This window comes from Pleurodeles waltl, chromosome 8 (genome assembly GCF_031143425.1).
Source record: "Pleurodeles waltl isolate 20211129_DDA chromosome 8, aPleWal1.hap1.20221129, whole genome shotgun sequence".
Taxonomy (NCBI): domain Eukaryota; kingdom Metazoa; phylum Chordata; class Amphibia; order Caudata; family Salamandridae; genus Pleurodeles; species Pleurodeles waltl.
In genome coordinates this window covers 1,252,520,808-1,252,541,356 of record NC_090447.1, presented here as the reverse complement: position 1 = coordinate 1,252,541,356, position 20,549 = coordinate 1,252,520,808, and the positions used below count along the sequence as shown (strand labels likewise).

Genomic DNA, 20,549 nt, shown 5'->3' with positions numbered 1-20,549 from the left:
CCATTGTGCCGTCATCATGGTTCAGTTGGGTGACAGCAGAAAGGCCTCTCCAGGTCTACATCACATGGACGAGTATACGGCCTGGCCTATCACCTTCACCATATGCACATGCAATGTCATATTTATGCAAGTGTTTACGCTTGATGCCGGCCAGGGCAGTATATTCTGTGAGGGTCTTCCGAAGCTCCGCTAACAGATGTGACTGGTAAGTGGTCTCAGCATTACATTCTAACTGGCAGAGGCGAAACTCTAGCCTCTCTAGCTGATGCAGAAAGTTTTTCCGGATTGAGAACTGCTTGGACATGCACATCCCTCTGATGTACACTTTGAGTGCTTCCCATCCTCTGTCTACCGAGGCTACCAAGCTTTCATTAACCTCAAAGAAATCAGTTATGTCTCATAGGATATTTTACTAGAACACAGGATCAAGAAGTGCGTTGGGAGAGAGGGTCCACACAAAAGCAGAGTGTTTGGAAGCAGGAAGAGTGAGGGCGAGAACCAATGGGGAGTGAACTGTTAGGATTCTAGGCAAATGCTCAATGCATGCAATCCAACCATAAATGTCAGGCTTGCCTAACCAATAATCTAAGTGAGCTCAGGATTTGTTAACCTTGGATATATGTGTGCCTTCCCTAAGGCAAGGATGGTAAACCCTCCAAAAGTCTAGTAGTTCACGAATCTGCATGAGATCACGCAGTGCACCGGCTGCAGCTTGTTGGGTATGGGTGGAAGGATTAGAACAGTATAACCCCTTCGCTGCCAGGGCTTTTCCCCCTCCTGTGCCAGGCCTTTTTTTGCCTATTTGGGGCAGTTCGCGCTTAGACCCTCATAACTTTTTGTCCACATAAGCTAACCAAGCCAAATGTGCATCCTTTTTTTCCAACATCCTAGGGATTCTAGAGGTACCCAGACTTTGTGGGTTCCCCTGAAGGAGGCCAAGAAATTGGCCAAAATACAGGGAAAATTTAGTTTTTTTTTAAAAAAATTGAAAAAGTGGCTGCAGAAGAAGGCTTGTGGTTTTTCCCCTGAAAATGGCATCAACAAAGGGTTTGCGGTGCTAAACTCAGCAGCTTCCCAGCTTTCAGGAACAGGCAGACTTGAATCAGAAAACCAATTTTCCAACACAATTTTGGCATTTTACTGGGACATACCCCATTTTTGCAATTTTTTGTGCTTTCAGCCTCCTTCCAGTCAGTGACAGAAATGGGCATGAAACCAATGCTGGATCCCAGAAACATAAACATTTCTGAAAAGTAGACAAAATTCTGAATTCAGCAAGGGGTCATTTGTGTAGATCCTACAAGGGTTTCCTACAGAAAATAACAACTGAAAAAGAAAAATATTGAAATTGAGGTGAAAAAAACATAAATGTTTCTCTACGTTTTACTCTGTAACTTTTCCCTGCAATGTCAGATTATCGAAAGCAATATACCGTTACGTCTGCTGGACTCCTCTGGTTGCGGGGATATATAGGGCTTGTAGGTTCATGAAGAACCCGAGGAACCCAGAGCCAATAAATGAGCTGCACCCTGCAGTGCGTTTTCATTCTATACCGGGTATACAGCAATTAATTTGCTGAAATATAAAGAGTAAAAAATTGCTATCAAGAAAACCTTTGAATTTCCACAAAGGGCACAAGATAAGGTGTTGAGGAGCAGTGGTTATTTGCACATCTCTGAATTCCGGGGTGACCATACTAGCATGTGAATTACAGGGCATTTCTAAAATAGATGTCTTTTTTACACACTCTCCTATATTTGGAAGGAAAAAATGTAGAGAAAGACAAGGGGCAATAACACTTGTTTTGCTAATCTATGTTCCCCCAAGTCTCCCGATAAAAATGATACCTCACTTGTGTGGGTAGGCCTAGCGCCCGCGACAGGAAACGCCCCAAAGCGCAACGTGGACACATCCAATTTTATTAAAGAAAACAGAGGTGTTTTTTGCGAAGTGCCTACCTGTAGATTTTGGCCTCTAGCTCAGCCGGCACCTAGGGAAACCTACTAAACCTGTGCTTTTCTGAAAACTAGAGACCTAGGGGAATCCAAGGAGGGGTGACCTGCGGGGCTCGGACCAGGTTCTGTTACCCAGAATCCTTTGCAAACCTCAAAATTTGGCTAAAAAAACACATGTTCCTCACATTTCTGTGGCAGAAAGTTCTGGAATCTGAGAGGAGCCACAAATTTTCTTTCCACCCAGCGTTCCCCCAAGTCTCCCGATAAAAATGATACCTCACTTGTGTGGGTAGGCCTAGCGCCCGCGACAGGAAACGCCCCAAAGCGCAACGTGGACACATCCAAATTTTTGGAAGAAAACAGAGGTGTTTTTTGCGAAGTGCCTACCTGTAGATTTTGGCCTCTAGGTCAGCCGGCACCTAGGGAAACCTACCAAACCTGTGCATTTCTGAAAACTAGAGACCTAGGGGAATCCAAGGAGGGGTGACTTGCGGGCCTCGGACCAGGTTCTGTTACCCAGAATCCTTTGCAAACCTCAAAATTTGGCTACAAAACACATGTTCCTCACATTTCTGTGGCAGAAAGTTCTGGAATCTGAGAGGAGCCACAAATTTCCTTCCACCCAGCGTTCCCCCAAGTCTCCCGATAAAAATGATACCTCACTTGTGTGGGTAGGCCTAGCGCCCGCGACAGGAAACGCCCCAAAGCGCAACGTGGACACATCCAAATTTTTGGAAGAAAACAGAGGTGTTTTTTGCGAAGTGCCTACCTGTAGATTTTGGCCTCTAGCTCAGCCGGCACCTAGGGAAACCTACCAAACCTGTGCATTTCTGAAAACTAGAGACCTAGGGGAATCCAAGGAGGGGTGACTTGCGGGGCTCGGACCAGGTTCTGTTACCCAGAATCCTTTGCAAACCTCAAAATTTGGCTAAAAAAACACATGTTCCTCACATTTCTGTGGCAGAAAGTTCTGGAATCTGAGAGGAGCCACAAATTTACTTCCACCCAGCGTTCCCCCAAGTCTCCCGATAAAAATGATACCTCACTTGTGGGGTAGGCCTAGCGCCCGCGACAGGAAACGCCCCAAAGCGCAACGTGGACACATCCAAATTTTTGGAAGAAAACAGAGGTGTTTTTTGCGAAGTGCCTACCTGTAGATTTTGGCCTCTACCTCAGCCGGCACCTAGGGAAACCTACCAAACCTGTGCATTTCTGAAAACTAGAGACCTAGGGGAATCCAAGATGGGGTGACTTGTGGGGCTCGGACCAGGTTCTGTTACCCAGAATCCTTTGCGAACCTCAAAATTTGGCTAAAAAAACACATGTTCCTCACATTTCTGTGGCAGAAAGTTCTGGAATCTGAGAGGAGTAACAAATTTCCTTCCACCCAGCGTTCCCCCAAGTCTCCCGATAAAAATGATACTTCACTTGTGTGGGTAGGCCTTGCGCCCGCGACAGGAAACGCCCCAAAGCGCATCGTGGACACATCCACATTTTTGGAAGAAAACAGAGGTGTTTTTTGCGAAGTGCCTACCTGTAGATTTTGGCCTCTAGCTCAGCCGGCACCTAGGGAAACCTACCAAACCTGTGCATTTCTGAAAACTAGAGACCTAGGGGAATCCAAGGAGGGGTGACTTGCGGGGCTCGGACCAGGTTCTGTTACCCAGAATCCTTTGCAAACCTCAAAATTTGGCTAAAACAACACATGTTCCTCACATTTCTGTGGCAGAAAGTTCAGCAATCTGAGAGGAGCCACAAATTTACTTCCACCCAGCGTTCCCCAAAGTCTCCCGATAAAAATGATACCTCACTTGTGTGGGTAGGCCTAGCGCCCGCGACAGGAAACGCCCCAAAGCGCAACGTGGACACATCTAAATTTTTGGAAGAAAACAGAGGTGTTTTTTGCGAAGTGCCTACCTGTAGATTTTGGCCTCTAGCTCAGCCGGCACCTAGGGAAACCTACCAAACTTGTGCATTTCTGAAAACTTGAGACCTAGGGGAATCCAAGGAGGGGTGACTTGCGGGGCTCGGACCAGGTTCTGTTACCCAGAATCCTTTGCAAACCTCAAATTTGGCTAAAAAAACACATGTTCCTCACATTTCTGTGGCAGAAAGTTCTGGAATCTGAGAGGAGCCACAAATTTCCTTCCACCCAGCGTTCCCCCAAGTCTCCCGATAAAAATGATACCTCACTTGTGTGGGTAGGCCTAGCGCCCGCGACAGGAAACGCCCCAAAGCGCAACGTGGACACATCCAAATTTTTGGAAGAAAACAGAGGTGTTTTTTGCGAAGTGCCTACCTGTAGATTTTGGCCTCTACCTCAGCCGGCACCTAGGGAAACCTATCAAACCTGTGCATTTCTGAAAACTAGAGACCTAGGGGAATCCAAGATGGGGTGACTTGTGGGGCTCGGACCAGGTTCTGTTACCCAGAATCCTTTGCGAACCTCAAAATTTGGCCAAAAAAACACATGTTCCTCTCATTTCTGTGGCAGAAAGTTCTGGAATCTGAGAGGAGCCACAAATTTCCTTTCACCCAGCGTTCCCCCAAGTCTCCCGATAAAAATGATACTTCACTTGTGTGGGTAGGCCTAGCGCCCGCGACAGGAAACGCCCCAAAGCGCAACGTGGACACATCCACATTTTTGGAAGAAAACAGAGGTGTTTTTTGCAAAGTGCCTACCTGTAGATTTTGGCCTCTAGCTCAGCCGGCACCTAGGGAAACCTACCAAACCTGTGCATTTCTGAAAACTAGAGACCTAGGGGAATCCAAGATGGGGTGACTTGCGGGGCTCGGACCAGGTTCTGTTAAACCAGAATCCGTTGTAAACCTCAAAATGTGGCTAAAAAAACACATGTTCCTTACATTTCTGTGGCAGAAAGTTCTGGAATCTGAGAGGAGCCACAAATTTCCTTCCACCCAGCGTTCCCCCAAGTCTCCCGATAAAAATGATACCTCACTTGTGTGGGTAGGCCTAGCGCCCGCGACAGGAAACGCCCCAAAGCGCAACGTGGACACATCCAAATTTTTGGAAGAAAACAGAGGTGTTTTTTTGCGAAGTGCCTACCTGTAGATTTTGGCCTCTAGCTCAGCCGGCACCAAGGGAAACCTACCAAACCTGTGCATTTCTGAAAACTAGAGACCTAGGGGAATCCAAGATGGGGTGACTTGCGGGGCTCGGACCAGGTTCTGTTACCCAGAATTCTTTGCAAACCTCAAAATTTGGCTAAAAAACACATGTTCCTCACATTTCTGTGGCAGAAAGTTCTGGAATCTGAGAGGAGCCACAAATTTCCTTCCACCCAGCGTTCCCCCAAGTCTCCCGATAAAAATGATACCTCACTTGTGTGGGTAGGCCTAGCGCCCGCGACAGGAAACACCCCAAAGCGCAACGTGGACACATCCAAATTTTTGGAAGAAAACAGAGGTGTTTTTTGCGAAGTGCCTACCTGTAGATTTTGGCCTCTAGCTCAGCCGGCACCTAGCGAAACCTAGCAAACCTGTGCATTTCTAAAAAAAACTAGAGACCTAGGGGAATCCAAGATGGGGTGACTTGCGGGGCTCGGACCAGGTTCTGTTACCCAGAATCCTTTGCAAACCTCAAAATTTGGCTAAAAAAACACATGTTCCTCACATTTCTGTGGCAGAAAGTTCTGGAATCTGAGAGGAGCCACAAATTTCCTTCCACCCAGCATTCCCCCAAGTCTCCCGATAAAAATGATACCTCACTTGTGTGGGTAGGCCTAGCGCCCGCGACAGGAAACGCCCCAAAGTGCAACGTGGACACATCCAAATTTTTGGAAGAAAACAGAGGTGTTTTTTGCAAAGTGCCTACCTGTAGATTTTGGCCTCTAGCTCAGCCGGCACCTAGCGAAACCTACCAAACCTGTGCATTTCTGAAAACTAGAGACCTAGGGGAATCCAAGATGGGGTGACTTGCGGGGCTCGGACCAGGTTCTGTTACCCAGAATCCTTTGCAAACCTCAAAATTTGGCTAAAAAAAAACATGTTCCGCACATTTCTGTGGCAGAAAGTTCTGGAATCTGAGAGGAGCCATAAATTTCCTTCCACCCAGCATTCCCCCAAGTCTCCCGATAAAAATGATACCTCACTTGTGTGGGTAGGCCTAGCGCCCGCGACAGAAAACGCCCCAAAGCGCAACGTGGACACATCCAAATTTTTGGAAGAAAACAGAGGTGTTTTTTGCGAAGTGCCTACCTGTAGATTTTGGCCTCTAGCTCAGCCGGCACCTAGGGAAACCTACCAAACCTGTGCATTTCTGAAAACTAGAGACCTAGGGGAATCCAAGGAGGGGTGACTTGCGGGGCTCGGACCAGGTTCTGTTACCCAGAATCCTTTGCAAACCTCTAAATTTGGCTGAAAAAACACATGTTCCTCACATTTCTGTGGCAGAAAGTTCTGGAATCTGAGAGGAGCCACAAATTTCCTTCCACCCAGCGTTCTCCCAAGTCTCCCGATAAAAATGATACTTCACTTGTGTGGGTAGGCCTAGCGCCCGCGACAGGAAACGCCCCAAAGCGCAACGTGGACACATCCAAATTTTTGAAAGAAAACAGTGTCTACCTGTGGATTTTGGCCTGTAGCTCAGCCGGCACCTAGGGAAACCTACCAACCCTGTGCATTTTTGAAAACTAGACACCTAGGGGAATCCAAGATGGGGTGACTTGTGGGGCTCGGACCAGGTTCTGTTACCCAGAATCCTTTGCAAACCTCAAAATTTGGCTAAAAAAACACATGTTCCTCACATTTCTGTGGCAGAAAGTTCTGGAATCTGAGAGGAGCCACAAATTTCCTTCCACCCAGCGTTCCCCCAAGTCTCCCGATAAAAATGATACCTCACTTGTGTGGGTAGGCCTAGCGCCCGCGACAGGAAACGCCCCAAAGCACAACGTGGACACATCCAAATTTTTGGAAGAAAACAGAGGTGTTTTTTTGCGAAGTGCCTACCTGTAGATTTTGGCCTCTAGCTCAGCCGGCACCAAGGGAAACCTACCAAACCTGTGCATTTCTGAAAACTAGAGACCTAGGGGAATCCAAGATGGGGTGACTTGCGGGGCTCGGACCAGGTTCTGTTACCCAGAATTCTTTGCAAACCTCAAAATTTGGCTAAAAAACACATGTTCCTCACATTTCTGTGGCAGAAAGTTCTGGAATCTGAGAGGAGCCACAAATTTCCTTCCACCCAGCGTTCCCCCAAGTCTCCCGATAAAAGTGATACCTCACTTGTGTGGGTAGGCCTAGCGCCCGCGACAGGAAACACCCCAAAGCGCAACGTGGACACATCCAAATTTTTGGAAGAAAACAGAGGTGTTTTTTGCGAAGTGCCTACCTGTAGATTTTGGCCTCTAGCTCAGCCGGCACCTAGCGAAACCTAGCAAACCTGTGCATTTCTAAAAAAAACTAGAGACCTAGGGGAATCCAAGATGGGGTGACTTGCGGGGCTCGGACCAGGTTCTGTTACCCAGAATCCTTTGCAAACCTCAAAATTTGGCTAAAAAAAAACATGTTCCTCACATTTCTGTGGCAGAAAGTTCTGGAATCTGAGAGGAGCCATAAATTTCCTTTCTCCCAGCATTCCCCCAAGTCTCCCGATAAAAATGATACCTCACTTGTGTGGGTAGGCCTAGCGCCCGCGACAGGAAACGCCCCAAAGCGCAACGTGGACACATCCAAATTTTTTGAAGAAAACAGAGGTGTTTTTTGCGAAGTGCCTACCTGTAGATTTTGGCCTCTAGCTCAGCCGGCAGCTAGGGAAACCTACCAAACCTGTGCATTTCTGAAAACTAGAGACCTAGGGGAATCCAAGGAGGGGTGACTTGCGGGGCTCGGACCAGGTTCTGTTACCCAGAATCCTTTGCAAACCTCAAAATTTGGCTGAAAAAACACATGTTCCTCACATTTCTGTGGCAGAAAGTTCTGGAATCTGAGAGGAGCCACAAATTTCCTTCCACCCAGCATTCTCCCAAGTCTCCCGATAAAAATGATACTTCACTTGTGTGGGTAGGCCTAGCGCCCGCGACAGGAAACGCCCCAAAGCGCAACGTGGACACATCCAAATTTTTGAAAGAAAACAGTGTCTACCTGTGGATTTTGGCCTGTAGCTCAGCCGGCACCTAGGGAAACCTACCAACCCTGTGCATTTTTGAAAACTAGACACCTAGGGGAATCCAAGATGGGGTGACTTGTGGGGCTCGGACCAGGTTCTGTTACCCAGAATCCTTTGCAAACCTCAAAATTTGGCTAAAAAAACACATGTTCCTCACATTTCTGTGGCAGAAAGTTCTGGAATCTGAGAGGAGCCACAAATTTCCTTCCACCCAGCATTCCCCCAAGTCTCCCGATAAAAATGATACCTCACTTGTGTGGGTAGGCCTAGCGCCCGCGACAGGAAACGCCCCAAAGCGCAACGTGGACACATCCAAATTTTTGGAAGAAAACAGAGGTGTTTTTTGCAAAGTGCCTACCTGTAGATTTTGGCCTCTAGCTCAGCCGGCACCTAGCGAAACCTACCAAACCTGTGCATTTCTGAAAACTAGAGACCTAGGGGAATCCAAGATGGGGTGACTTGCGGGGCTCGGACCAGGTTCTGTTACCCAGAATCCTTTGCAAACCTCAAAATTTGGCTAAAAAAAAACATGTTCCTCACATTTCTGTGGCAGAAAGTTCTGGAATCTGAGAGGAGCCATAAATTTCCTTCCACCCAGCATTCCCCCAAGTCTCCCGATAAAAATGATACCTCACTTGTGTGGGTAGGCCTAGCGCCCGCGACAGGAAACGCCCCAAAGCGCAACGTGGACACATCCAAATTTTTGGAAGAAAACAGAGGTGTTTTTTGCGAAGTGCCTACCTGTAGATTTTGGCCTCTAGCTCAGCCGGCACCTAGGGAAACCTACCAAACCTGTGCATTTCTGAAAACTAGAGACCTAGGGGAATCCAAGGAGGGGTGACTTGCGGGGCTCGGACCAGGTTCTGTTACCCAGAATCCTTTGCAAACCTCAAAATTTGGCTGAAAAAACACATGTTCCTCACATTTCTGTGGCAGAAAGTTCTGGAATCTGAGAGGAGCCACAAATTTCCTTCCACCCAGCGTTCTCCCAAGTCTCCCGATAAAAATGATACTTCACTTGTGTGGGTAGGCCTAGCGCCCGCGACAGGAAACGCCCCAAAGCGCAACGTGGACACATCCAAATTTTTGAAAGAAAACAGTGCCTACCTGTGGATTTTGGCCTGTAGCTCAGCCGGCACCTAGGGAAACCTACCAACCCTGTGCATTTTTGAAAACTAGACACCTAGGGGAATCCAAGATGGGGTGACTTGTGGGGCTCGGACCAGGTTCTGTTACCCAGAATCCTTTGCAAACCTCAAAATTTGGCAAAAAAAACACATGTTCCTCACATTTCTGTGGCAGAAAGTTCTGGAATCTGAGAGGAGCCACAAATGTCCTTCACCCAGCGTTCCCCTAAGTCTCTCGACAAAAATGGTACCTCACTTCTGTGGGTAGGCCTAGCGCCCACGAAAGGAAATGGCCCAAAACACAACGTGGACACAACATATTTTTTCACAGAAAACAGAGGTGTTTTTTGCAAAGTGCCTACCTGTGGAGTTTGGCCTCTAGCTCAGCCGGCCCCGGGAGGCGGGGGGGCAGAAATGCCCTAAAATACATTTGACCACCCCCAAACCCCCCCCGCCCGGGAACGACCCTTGCCTACGGTGTCGCTCCTCCTGCGTGGCATTGGCGCCAAAAATCAAATCCCCGGTGCCTAGTGGTTTCTGCCCCCTTGGGGGCAGATTGACCTAAAATCGGCCAATCTGCCCCCAAGGGGGGGCAGAAATGGCCTAAATACAATTTGCCCCCCAGGGCAGCGACCCTTGACTGATGGGTCGCTACCCATCTCTAAAAAAACAAACAAACAACAACAAGAAAACACAAAAATAATTTTTGCCCTGGCGCCTAGAGGGTTCTGCCCTCCCCTGGGGGCAGTTCGGCCTAATAATAGGCCGATCTGCCCCCGGGGGGGGCAGAAATGGCCTAAAATAAATTTGCCCCCCCCAACCCCCACCCCCCCGGGAGCAACCCTTGCCTACGGGGTCGCTCCCCCTGCGTGACATTGGCGCCAAAAAACAAATCCCAGGTGCCTAGTGGTTTCTGCCCCCTTGGGGGCAGATTGACCTAAAATCGGCCAATCTGCCCCCAAGGGGGGCAGAAATGGCCTAAATACAATTTGCCCCCCAGGGGAGCGACCCTTGCCTGATGGGGCGCTCCCCATCTCTAAAAAAACAAACAAACAAAAAAAAAACACAAAAAGAATTTTCCCCTGGCGCCTAGAGGTTTCTGCCCCCCCTGGGGGAAAATCGTCCTAATAATAGACCGATCTGCCCTCGGGGGGGCAGAAATGGGCTAAAATAAATCCCCCCCCCCGGAGTGACCCTTGCCTACGGGGTCGCTCCCCCTGCGTGACATTGGCGCCAAAAAACAAATCCCAGGTGCCTAGTGGTTTCTGCCCCCTTGGGGACAGATTGACCTAAAATCGGCCAATCTGCCCCCAAGGGGGCAGAAATGGTCTAAATACAATTTGCCCCCCAGGGGAGCGACCCTTGCCTGATGGGTCGCTCCCCATCTCTAAAAAAAACAAACAAACCAAAAAAAAATAATCCCCTGGCGCCTAGAGGTTTCTGCCCCCAGGGGGGGCAGAAATGCCCTAAAATAAATTTGACCCCCCCACCCCCCCCCAAACCCCCCCTGCCTGGGAACGACCCTTGCCTACGGTGTCGCTCCCCCTGCGTGGCATTGGCGCCAAAAACCAAATCCCAGGTGCCTAGTGGTTTCTGCCCCCTTGGGGGCAGATTGACCTAAAATTGGCCAATCTGCCCCCAAGGGGGTCAGAAATGGCCTAAATACAATTTGCCCCCCAGGGGAGCGACCCTTGCCTGATGGGTCGCTCCCCATCTCTAAAAAAACAAACAAACAAAAAAAAAAACACAAAAAGAATTTTCCCCTGTCGCCTAGAGGTTTCTGCCTCCCCTGGGGGCAAATCGTCCTAATAATAGGCCGATCTGCCCTCAAGGGGGGCAGAAATGGGCTAAAATAACCCCCCCCCGGAGTGACCCCCACCTACGGGGTCGCTCCCCCTGCGTGACATTGGCGCCAAAAAACAAATCCCAGGTGCCTAGTGGTTTCTGCCCCCTTGGGGACAGATTGACCTAAAATCGGCCAATCTGCCCCCAAGGGGGGCAGAAATGGCCTAAATACAATTTGCCCCCCAGGGGAGCGACCCTTGCCTGATGGGTCGCTCCCCATCTCTAAAAAAACAAACAAAAAAAAAAAACACAAAAAAACAATTTCCCCTGGCGCCTAGAGGTTTCTGCCCCCAGGGGGGGGCAGAAATGTCCTAAAATAAATTTACCCCCACCCCCCCGGGAGCGACCCTTGCCTACGGGGTCGCTCCCCCTGCGTGACATTGGCGCCAAAAAACAAATCCCCGGTGCCTAGTGGTTTCTGCACCCTTGGGGGCAGATTGACCTAAACTCGGCCAATCTGCCCCCAGGGGTGCAGAAATGGTCTAAATACAATTTGCCCCCCCGGGGCAGCGACCCTTGCCTGATGGGTCGCTACCCATCTCTAAAAAAACAAACAAACAACAACAAAAAAAACACACAAAAAAAAATTGCCCTGGCGCCTAGAGGGTTCTGCCCCCCCCCTGGGGGCAGATCGGCCTAATAATAGGCTGATCTGCCCCCAGGGGGGGCAGAAATGGCCTAAAATAAATTTGCCCCCCAGGCCCCACCCCCCCCCCCGGGAGCGACCCTTGCCTACGGGGTCGCTACCCCTGCATGACATTGGCGCCAAAAAACAAATCCCCGGTGCCTAGTGGTTTCTGCCCCCTTGGGGGCAGATTGACCTAAACTCGGCCAATCTGCCCCCAGGGGTGCAGAAATGGTCTAAATACAATTTGCCCCCCAGGGCAGCGACCCTTGCCTTCTGGTCGCTACCCATCTCTAAAAAAACAAACAAACAAAAAAAAAACACAAAAAAAAAATTTGCCCTGGCGCCTAGAGGTATCTGGCCCCAGGGGGGGCAGAAATGGCTTAAAATAAATTTGCCCCCCCAGGGAGCGACCCTTGCCTAAGGGGTCGCTCCCCTTGCCTAAGGGGTCGCTCCCCTTGCCTAAGGGGTCGCTCCCCTTGCGTGAAATTCACGCAAAGAAAAAACTCCCTGGTGTCTAGTGGTTTCTGCCCCCCTTGGGGGCAGATTGGCCTCATCAAAATAGGCCAATCTGCCCCCAAGGGGGGCAGAAATGGCCTAAATATAATTTTCCCCCAAGGGGAGCGACCCTTGCCTAAGGGGTCGCTCCCCACCTAAAAAAAAAAATGAAACATAAAAAAAAAATAAAAAAAAATGGTCCCTGGTGCCTAGAGGTTTCTGCCCCCACTGGGGGCAGATCGGTCTAATAATAGGCCGATCTGCCCCCAGGGGGGGCAGAAAGGCCTTCCCGAAAAAATGCCCCCCATGGGAGCGACCCTTGCCCAAGGGGTCGCTCCCTTATGGAAATTTCTGTAAAAAAAAAAAATTCCTGGTGTCTAGTGGGGTTTCAAAAGCCGGATTGCAAGCTTTTCCTTCCCTTTGAAGCCCCTCCGGGCCTCCCCCAGTGATTGAAAGAGAAATGCTTTTGCATTTCTCTTTCAATCGCGCTGGAAGCTCTGGGAGGCCCCTGTGACAAATCAGCGCGCGCTCGCGCGCTGACGTCACAGGGGGGGTGGGGTTGAAGGGGAAGGTGTTCCTTGGGGAGGGGGGTGCACGAGGCTCGCGCTAGCGCTCCCCCAAGTTCCCCTGTGCCTTGAACGAGATGATCTCGTCCAAGGCACAGGGGAACTGTAGCCTTCGACAAGATCATCTCGTCCAAGGCACAGAAGCGGTTAAGGTGCAGTCAAGAATAAGATTAAAGTCTCCACCTCATATAATACTACTGGGGGATAATAGTTATACATCATTTCCAGACAGCCCAAGCAAATTCCGGGTCATCTATATTGAGCCCATTGGTGTTAATAATGGTGAAGTGTTTCCCTTGAAGGATCAATTGTAGGATAAAACAAACTGGGAGATCACTCCTTGCTAGTAAGACCACTCACCTAGCATAGGTTGAGTAATTTGCACAAACCCCATGAGCAGCCTAATTAGTGGTGAAAGTCGTGTGTGCCTGGGGCTTAATGTGGGTCTCCTGTAGCAATGCAGTATGAATGTTGTGCAGCGTGTACATTCCTAGGTAACAAGGTTAACCTCTATGGTCTTAATGGCAGATGGTGTTATGGAATGACACTAAAGATAGCGAGCAGAAGAGCCCAAGTGACCAGCAGGAGCCAAAGAATTTCAAGGAGTGCTCCTCAATCCTGTGCCAGTCTCCACCCAAATATTTAAGAAGAAGCATAAGGTTAGCAGCCAATTAATAAAAACATGGAAATAACAGAAAAACAACCTGAACTCCTCCTCACCCCTCCACCACCCACACTGATCGTTACTATCATCAGTGAATACCTGAATAAGAAAAAGTAAGTAAGAACAAGAAAGTAGTAAGAAAGCAAAAACAGAAATACAGACAATTATCACTGGACAACAGTAGCATTATCGATGTGCAATGCACCGGGGGGAACTCATTGCAGTCGACCACTCCACCCACTAAACAATAATAAAGAACTGATTGCCTAATGGACAACATCCTGATCCCTGCAATGCTCAGAGGAAGTGAAAGTGTCAGAGAAACAAATATATCAGCAAGTAGGCAGCAACAGTCCTGTAATATAAGGAGTGATAAGCTGCACAAATCTAGTCAAGAACATACATGGTTCAAATATGAAAAAATAGCAAATAAATCAAATAATCAAGGGTGTTGGGTGACATCAGTTATGCGGTTAAGTGACATACAATTGAAGAAGAGTCCCATGTAACTTAAGTGTCAGGACCCATGAGGTCTTATAACCCGGTGTCACTGTCTGGCATGGAGAACTGGGTGTTCCGGTGGCACCAGGTATGTGGCGCAAAGACAGTCTTGTTACTGCGAACAGCTTCTGTTGGTGAGGTGAAGATAACCTTCTTCCCATACAACCAACGGTGGAGCCTCTTTGGATACAGCAAGGCATAGGGTTTGTTGTGCTCATGGAGAATGGCGTTAACATCCCAGAATGTGCACCGGGCTTTTTATACTGGAATGGTAAAATCTGGAAAGATTAACAGTTTGGAGCCTTGGCAAGTGAGTATACTCTTCTCTTCTCTTCTCTTCTCTTCTCTTCTCTTCTCTTCTCTTCTCTTCTCTTCTCTTCTCTTCTCCCAGCCCAACCAGTATCACAGTCACTGTAGTCAAGAACCTGATGATGACAGGGCGCAGAGGTGCACCAGAGACCGGACAGGGCCCCAGAAAGAGGTGGGTGCGTTCCACGATAAAACATTTGGAGAAAGAGCTCAGAATAAGACACTTAGCAACTGCTCTATGAAAAATTCCATCTGCCTGGTGTTGGACTCAGGGATGCCCACTAGGTGCAGATTGTTGCTCCAGGTGCTGGCCTCCAAATCTTCATTCTTTGAAGCTAAATGTAGGAGTTCAGTATGCAGTTTCTGAAAACCAAGCCAAGGTGGCTTGTTCCACCTCTAGTGAAGAAAGGTTCTGTTCAGCATCAGTGGCCTTCATCTTCTGTTTCAGAAATCAAGTCTCCAGTTGGTCAACCCGGCCCATCAGATTATCAATTTTGGAGTCAAGACAGTGGAGACTGACACTTATCTGTAGCAGCACAGCATGTGTGTCAAGTTCAGTACAGAGGGCACCCAGAGTCGCTGGCACTGTACTTCGTAGTAATAGCTTGTGCGCTTTGCAGGCAGAATCTCTAGGGACTCGAAGACCAACATTGCCAGTTTAGGATCAGATTTGCCAATCACAAAGAGACCTGTAGCAGAGAAGCGCCCTCCTGGGTGAAAATGCAAAACTGTCCAACTCCAACTAGACTATGAACAGGCGAATGGCAATCACAGTGGCTCCCAAGGTCGGGGCTCCAATCCGGCACAAAGGGTAAGGAAGTTGGAGTAGGCACCAAGCACAGGTTACTCATGAGACGCAAAGGTCCTCAGTGAATAAGCGGGTGTATCAGTAAGCTTTCCGGGGAAAGTGGGCCATAGCAAATGGAGTCCAGCAGTCTATAGGAGGCAAAGGGAGTCCGATCGCCTGCACTCTTCAGACCCCCCCTCCTCTATTTTAGTGTCAGGCCTCCAAAGTGTGTACTGCCACAGGGTCTTCAATGCGGTGTCTAGCTCAGTTGCAGGAGAAGGGCACATGCAGTAAAGACCTACAGCAAGTAATGTCAGAAGTGCAGTCCAGTTGCTTCTGAGGGATGAATAAGGCCAAGGGACAGTGCACACATTAATAAAGTCAGCCAGGTGAAAGGAGACTCAGTATACAGAAGAGGAGATTGTCAACAAGGGTCATCAGGCTTCAAATGCTAAGTGGACCTCCACTCGAGGCAACAACGCAAGGGGTACCCTTCATCATATCAGGTCCCAAGGTCTGCACTGCTAAAGGACTGCAGTGGCACCAAGTGATGTGCTCCTGTCGCAATTAATGCCCAAGGGACTTGCCTCAGTCAGCCTGGCACAACAGAGGCCCAGGCAGGTGCTAGGCCCTGGTGGCTGTCTGCACCCAGTAGCAGTCCAGGCTGTCCCCAGCAGCCCCCACCCGTCTGCCAATCATGCCTCTGAGCACCCCTCGGAGCCACCTCAGGTTCCAAACAAGCCATCCCCTCCAGCCTAATGGAGGCAAGAAGCACCCAGTCGAGAAATGGCCCTGACGAGCCCACTCTTCTGTGCCCTGCTAAGCCTTGCAACCCTACCCCAACCGCTGCTTGCTCGATCATGGGACCCTCAACGGCCCCAGTCCTCCACCCGAGGAGTAGGCTGCAATCAACGGGGCTGGCTGTAGTCCTTTTCTCTCTGCCACCAGTGTCAGCGAAGGCCGTGTAGCCACAATGGGGCCTGTTTTTGCAAGGCCCCCAGGGTAGTTGAAATCAGAATCAGAGACAGAAAAGGATGGATGCAGGTGAAAATTGCAGGCTGGGGAGTGAAGCTCCCAATTCAGGCAGCCATACTAATCAGATGCAGGCCACGCCCCCCCCAAGGGTCAATCAGATCCTAATTCTCTGGAGACTGAGGTGTGCACTCTTATGGCGTGCAACACGGTGAATCCTATGCAAGCCCTGTGGATCCAAGTGGATCCGGCAAAGATTCAGCTGAACTCTTTCTTTTCAGCAGCAGCTGAAAAGGCACTAATAAAACTCTGTTGACACCTATATGAGCATGGGGAGAAGGATAGTACACTACTGGATGCTCAACTGTAGCCTCAAGAATCCCACCTACCCACTTCAGGGATTAGGACACCACAGGACAACTATTAGTATGCACAAGGACATTGTAGACCATTCCAAGGCCTACTACTCACCAGAATAAGGTGCTACCTCTGACCAGATCAAGCATTTTCTCACGATTCTGCATCTTCCAACTTTGAATGACGAGGGCCAAGCTGTTTATGAAAGAGGAGGTAGCTGATGATACATCGGGGATACCCACCTGTATATCCCATGGGCATGATGGGTTCTCCTGCAAGTTTTACAAAACTGGGAATCCTATCCTCACTTCTCACTTTAACAGGGCCTTGCATTAGGAGAACTGACATTTGCAGGTAACTGCTGCAAATACTATTACCTTTCCCTAATATTAAGGTATTTTCATACCTTATCACAGCTTATCACAAAGAATAGCTTATCACAAAGAATGATGATAGTAAGTAACTGATAGTCACTATAATCAGCTAGCCAGCACATACACAGCATTTAATAGAAGGCCAGTAGAAGGAGTAGTCAGTGTACCATCAAGAATGGCCACAAAACTGCATCACTAAGTCACAAGATCCAGGTTCCTACTCTCGTTGGCTGACCATCTGAAAAGAACAGCCAATCATTTGATAAAGTGGATACCTAGAAACTGGCTGAGTTTACACGAGGCTTCTGGTGAGCTGATTTATTCAGCTGCGGCCCATCCTGATGGGCTGAGGGGCCACACCCCCTCACCCTTCTGCCACCATAAAGAGTGTCTGTCAGGCTGAGCAAAGGTCAGCCTGACAGACACTCTTTATTTACAGGTCAAGCAGCCATGAGCTAGACATGCACTAAATGTGCAGGCTCTTATCTGCCTTAGCTGAACTTGGCCAGGCTGAAGAAGTTACAGCTCCTGTAGGTGTGACCTCTTGAGCCTGGCAAGGCATCTCAAAGCCTCCCCCTCAACCTGACCTGGACCTGGGCGCTTCAGTTCTAAGCCCTGAAGTGCCCAATGCCAATTGTCAGTCAGTGACACCTCATCACAGAGTGGGGTGGGTAAGCAGTCTCACTGACCCCATCCCACTCTGTGACGCGTGAGGAACTGCTGCCTTCCCAGGTCAGACAATAAGGTAAGGCAACAGTCCCAGCCCTCCTGGAATCTCCGAGGCAGAGCACTGTGCATGCAGGTAAGTATGATTTTATTTTTAATGTTTGGTGCATGCTTGCATGTGTGCATGAATATTGAGAGTGAATGTTGTGAATGGATGTGTGTGCGTCGTTGCGTGGGTGAATGCATGATGGGAGTGAGTGTTTATGTGTGTGTTTGTGCTCCTTCAGCCCTCCTCCCTGCTAAAAGTACAGCCCACCACTGCATTTATTACCCCGAGGCAGTTAATAAACTGCTTATTATTGTAGTGTCTACATGCCCTAAAATCTGACTCACAGACAGACACTGGGCAGAAATTGAAGGTGCCCATCCTTGTATGCATGTTTGCGGCGATAATGCTCAGCAGTAAGAGTCCAGCAGAACAGCCTACCCCTCTCATTTCTGCTTCACCACTGGTGGGGCACCACCTCAAACATTGCTATGGAGCAGATGACCCAGATAACAGGAAAGGGAAGAAACTTTGGGAGTAGTTCTTGATGATGCGAATTTTAGAAGGCAGCAACGTGAATATTTATTGAGGTGCAACTCACATTGTGATAAGAACTACTGGAATAAAGAAGGAGAATCAGGGAAAAGTTGTTTATCAAAAGTGCCTAGGGAATCGTGCTGTATCTACTGTTAAGTATTTTGTAAAAGTTTTACATTTTCTGATAAGCCAAGTGCAGCAAGCGTGAATATCTGTTTATGTCTCTATAGAATATGCAAAATTAACTGTTCCACTGACTTCTTCATTCATTTTTTTAAGAGTCTGTCCATGTGTTCCAGAGATTAAGCCAAGAACATCCAATAATATTGATTTTATGTCTTGGCAGAATCCTTGATGAAAACCCAATTATGGCTATTTCACATGAACTGTTTACTGGACTAAAGAATGTATTTTTCCTGTAAGTAATAACCAACATTTTGAGCTGCTAAATCATTACTGAATGTGAAGCTTGTCGGGTATATGTATTGTAAATCAATTCAGTTCCAGTACATGGTAGGTTCATCATTTAATTTTAGACAAAACACACTAACATTACTGCCAAAAGACTCCTACGGAATTATAGCTGTGGGATATAAGCTCCCTTAAATACATTAATAAACCATTTATACTAAATATACAGAGTAACTTTATATCAAGACAAAAACAAGCACAGGTGGGGGTGACTAACAGTGTTTTTAGTGTGCAATTGTGACATATGGCCAGAAAAGAAAAAAATGTAATGCAATGTTCTTGAAATTCACAAAGCTCTTTCAGATATTTGAAAGCTTAATTCGTGTTTGCATAATTGTTGATTCTCTTTAAATGGACATAAATGTATCTAAGTGGGCGTTGATAGGAGAGGTTAGAGGAGTGCTCAGGCACAAACATTGCATATTAAGCCAACCGTAACACAATAGCGATATTGAGTTGTATTGCAATGTTTATTTAGCCCTTACTACCCCTTAGTGGGGAACTGAAGTGCTTGCCTACATGGGTAGTACGCTACACTATGTAGGGTGTGTGCTTGGAAGGATGATGTTTTTGTTTTGCTCTTATGTGGTAAGTGTGTCCATGTTGTGCGTGATGACCAGCGAGGTCTATTCACAGAACCCTATGAAGGCATTAACTAACCTGTTTGAGGACCCACATGTGCCGGGGCTGTTACAGATAGTGTAGAAAAATGCATCAATCTGTCCATGTTTCACTGGACATGTGAAAAAAGTAGTGCCATGTGAGAAAATATAATTTAGTTTGTGCGAAGTAAATGTGAAACGAAAGTAATAAGCACGTTATCTTTTAAGTGTCCTAATGCATTTTGTATGGAAGTGCACACTCCGCATACACCTCAGAGATAAAATTCCATGAATCACCTTCATCAACGGTGTGAATGCCCAAACATGCTATGATGTGCATGTGAGTGTGAATCCGAATGAAATATCTGTGTGTACTCGAACACTTGTAAACTATTTACATGTGTAGCTCTAAACTGCCCATGTGACCATTTACAACAGTATTTTCAAGAAAGAAGCCCAATGTTCTTACTGAAAATCCCGTTTAGCAATTCTGAGAAAAATGCGGTTATTCTAGCACAAGTAGTATGCATTTTTTTCTGGGAATCATTATTGTAGGAGCCATGAGCAACCCACCCAAAAAAGATTATTGAACCTGAAGAACCTCTCAGAAATATGGTGTCAGTCAAAGTATTGACGTTTTATGGAGGACTGTTCCGTAAGGATTTCCCATTTAATATCAGGATCTCAGTATGTATATGATGTAGGCTCTAAACAAAGGGGTGTATAGAACAGAAAGTACTACTGGAAGTAATGTTTTCAACTTTTTTTTTTTTTAAATTGTTTTTTAAACAAATTAGCACAACAAAACAATCAATCATTCAGTATTTGTAGAGCGCAACTTGTCACCTGTGAGCGTATACAGGTGCTACATGCAGGTCTCCATCGAAGGGCCAGGTCTTGAGCCCTTTCCTGAATTCGGCTAGCGTGGGTGAGGTGCGGAGGTGAAGGGAGAGGACCTTCCAGTCCTTGGCAGTGAGAAAGAAGAATGAGCGATCGCCAGCATGACAGGGGCGTGCTCGAGGGATTTGTGCATGGGCCAGGTGTGCGGAGCGGAAGTTCCTGCAGGGGTCGTGGAAGTGCAGGCATTGGTTCATGAAGGCGGGTCCTTGGTTGTGGAGGGCTTTGTAGGCATGTGTAAGGAGCTTAAAGTGGCATCTCTTCTGGACAGATAGTCAATGGAGGTCTTCCAGGTGCTGGGAGATGGGAGCTCTCTTAGGTAAGTCGTGGATCAGTCAAGCGGCCACGTTCTGTGTTGATTGGAGCCTTTGCATAGTTTTGTTTGTGGTGACCACATAGAGTGCGTTACCTTAGTGAAGGCAACTGGTTATGAGGGCATGAGTAACTGTCTTTGTGTTGATGGGAAGCCACTTAAAGATTTTTCGGAGCATATGAAACAGGTGGAAGTAGGCGGAGTCAATGGAGTTGATCTGCTGTCTCATGGCGAGTTTGCTGTTGAGGATGATCCTGAGGTTGTGAGCATGGTCTTTTGGCGTGGGGGTGGGGTTGAGCTCCGATGGCCA

The 20,549-nt window shown here is 48.0% G+C and overlaps 1 protein-coding gene across 3 annotated transcripts in view; it reads left to right on the top strand.

Moving 5' to 3' along the window:
• The window catches only part of RXFP2 (relaxin family peptide receptor 2), a 932,621-nt gene that overhangs the window by 683,408 nt on the left and 228,664 nt on the right, over window positions 1–20,549 (top strand). For 2 of the 3 annotated variants that reach the window (XM_069205573.1, XM_069205572.1), the window contains exon 8: window positions 18,303–18,374. The exons of the other annotated variant lie outside the window; for it this stretch is intronic. In XM_069205573.1, coding sequence (XP_069061674.1) covers window positions 18,303–18,374 — 72 coding nt within the window. The remainder of the gene's footprint in view (window positions 1–18,302; window positions 18,375–20,549) is intronic. 3 annotated transcript variants of the gene reach the window in all.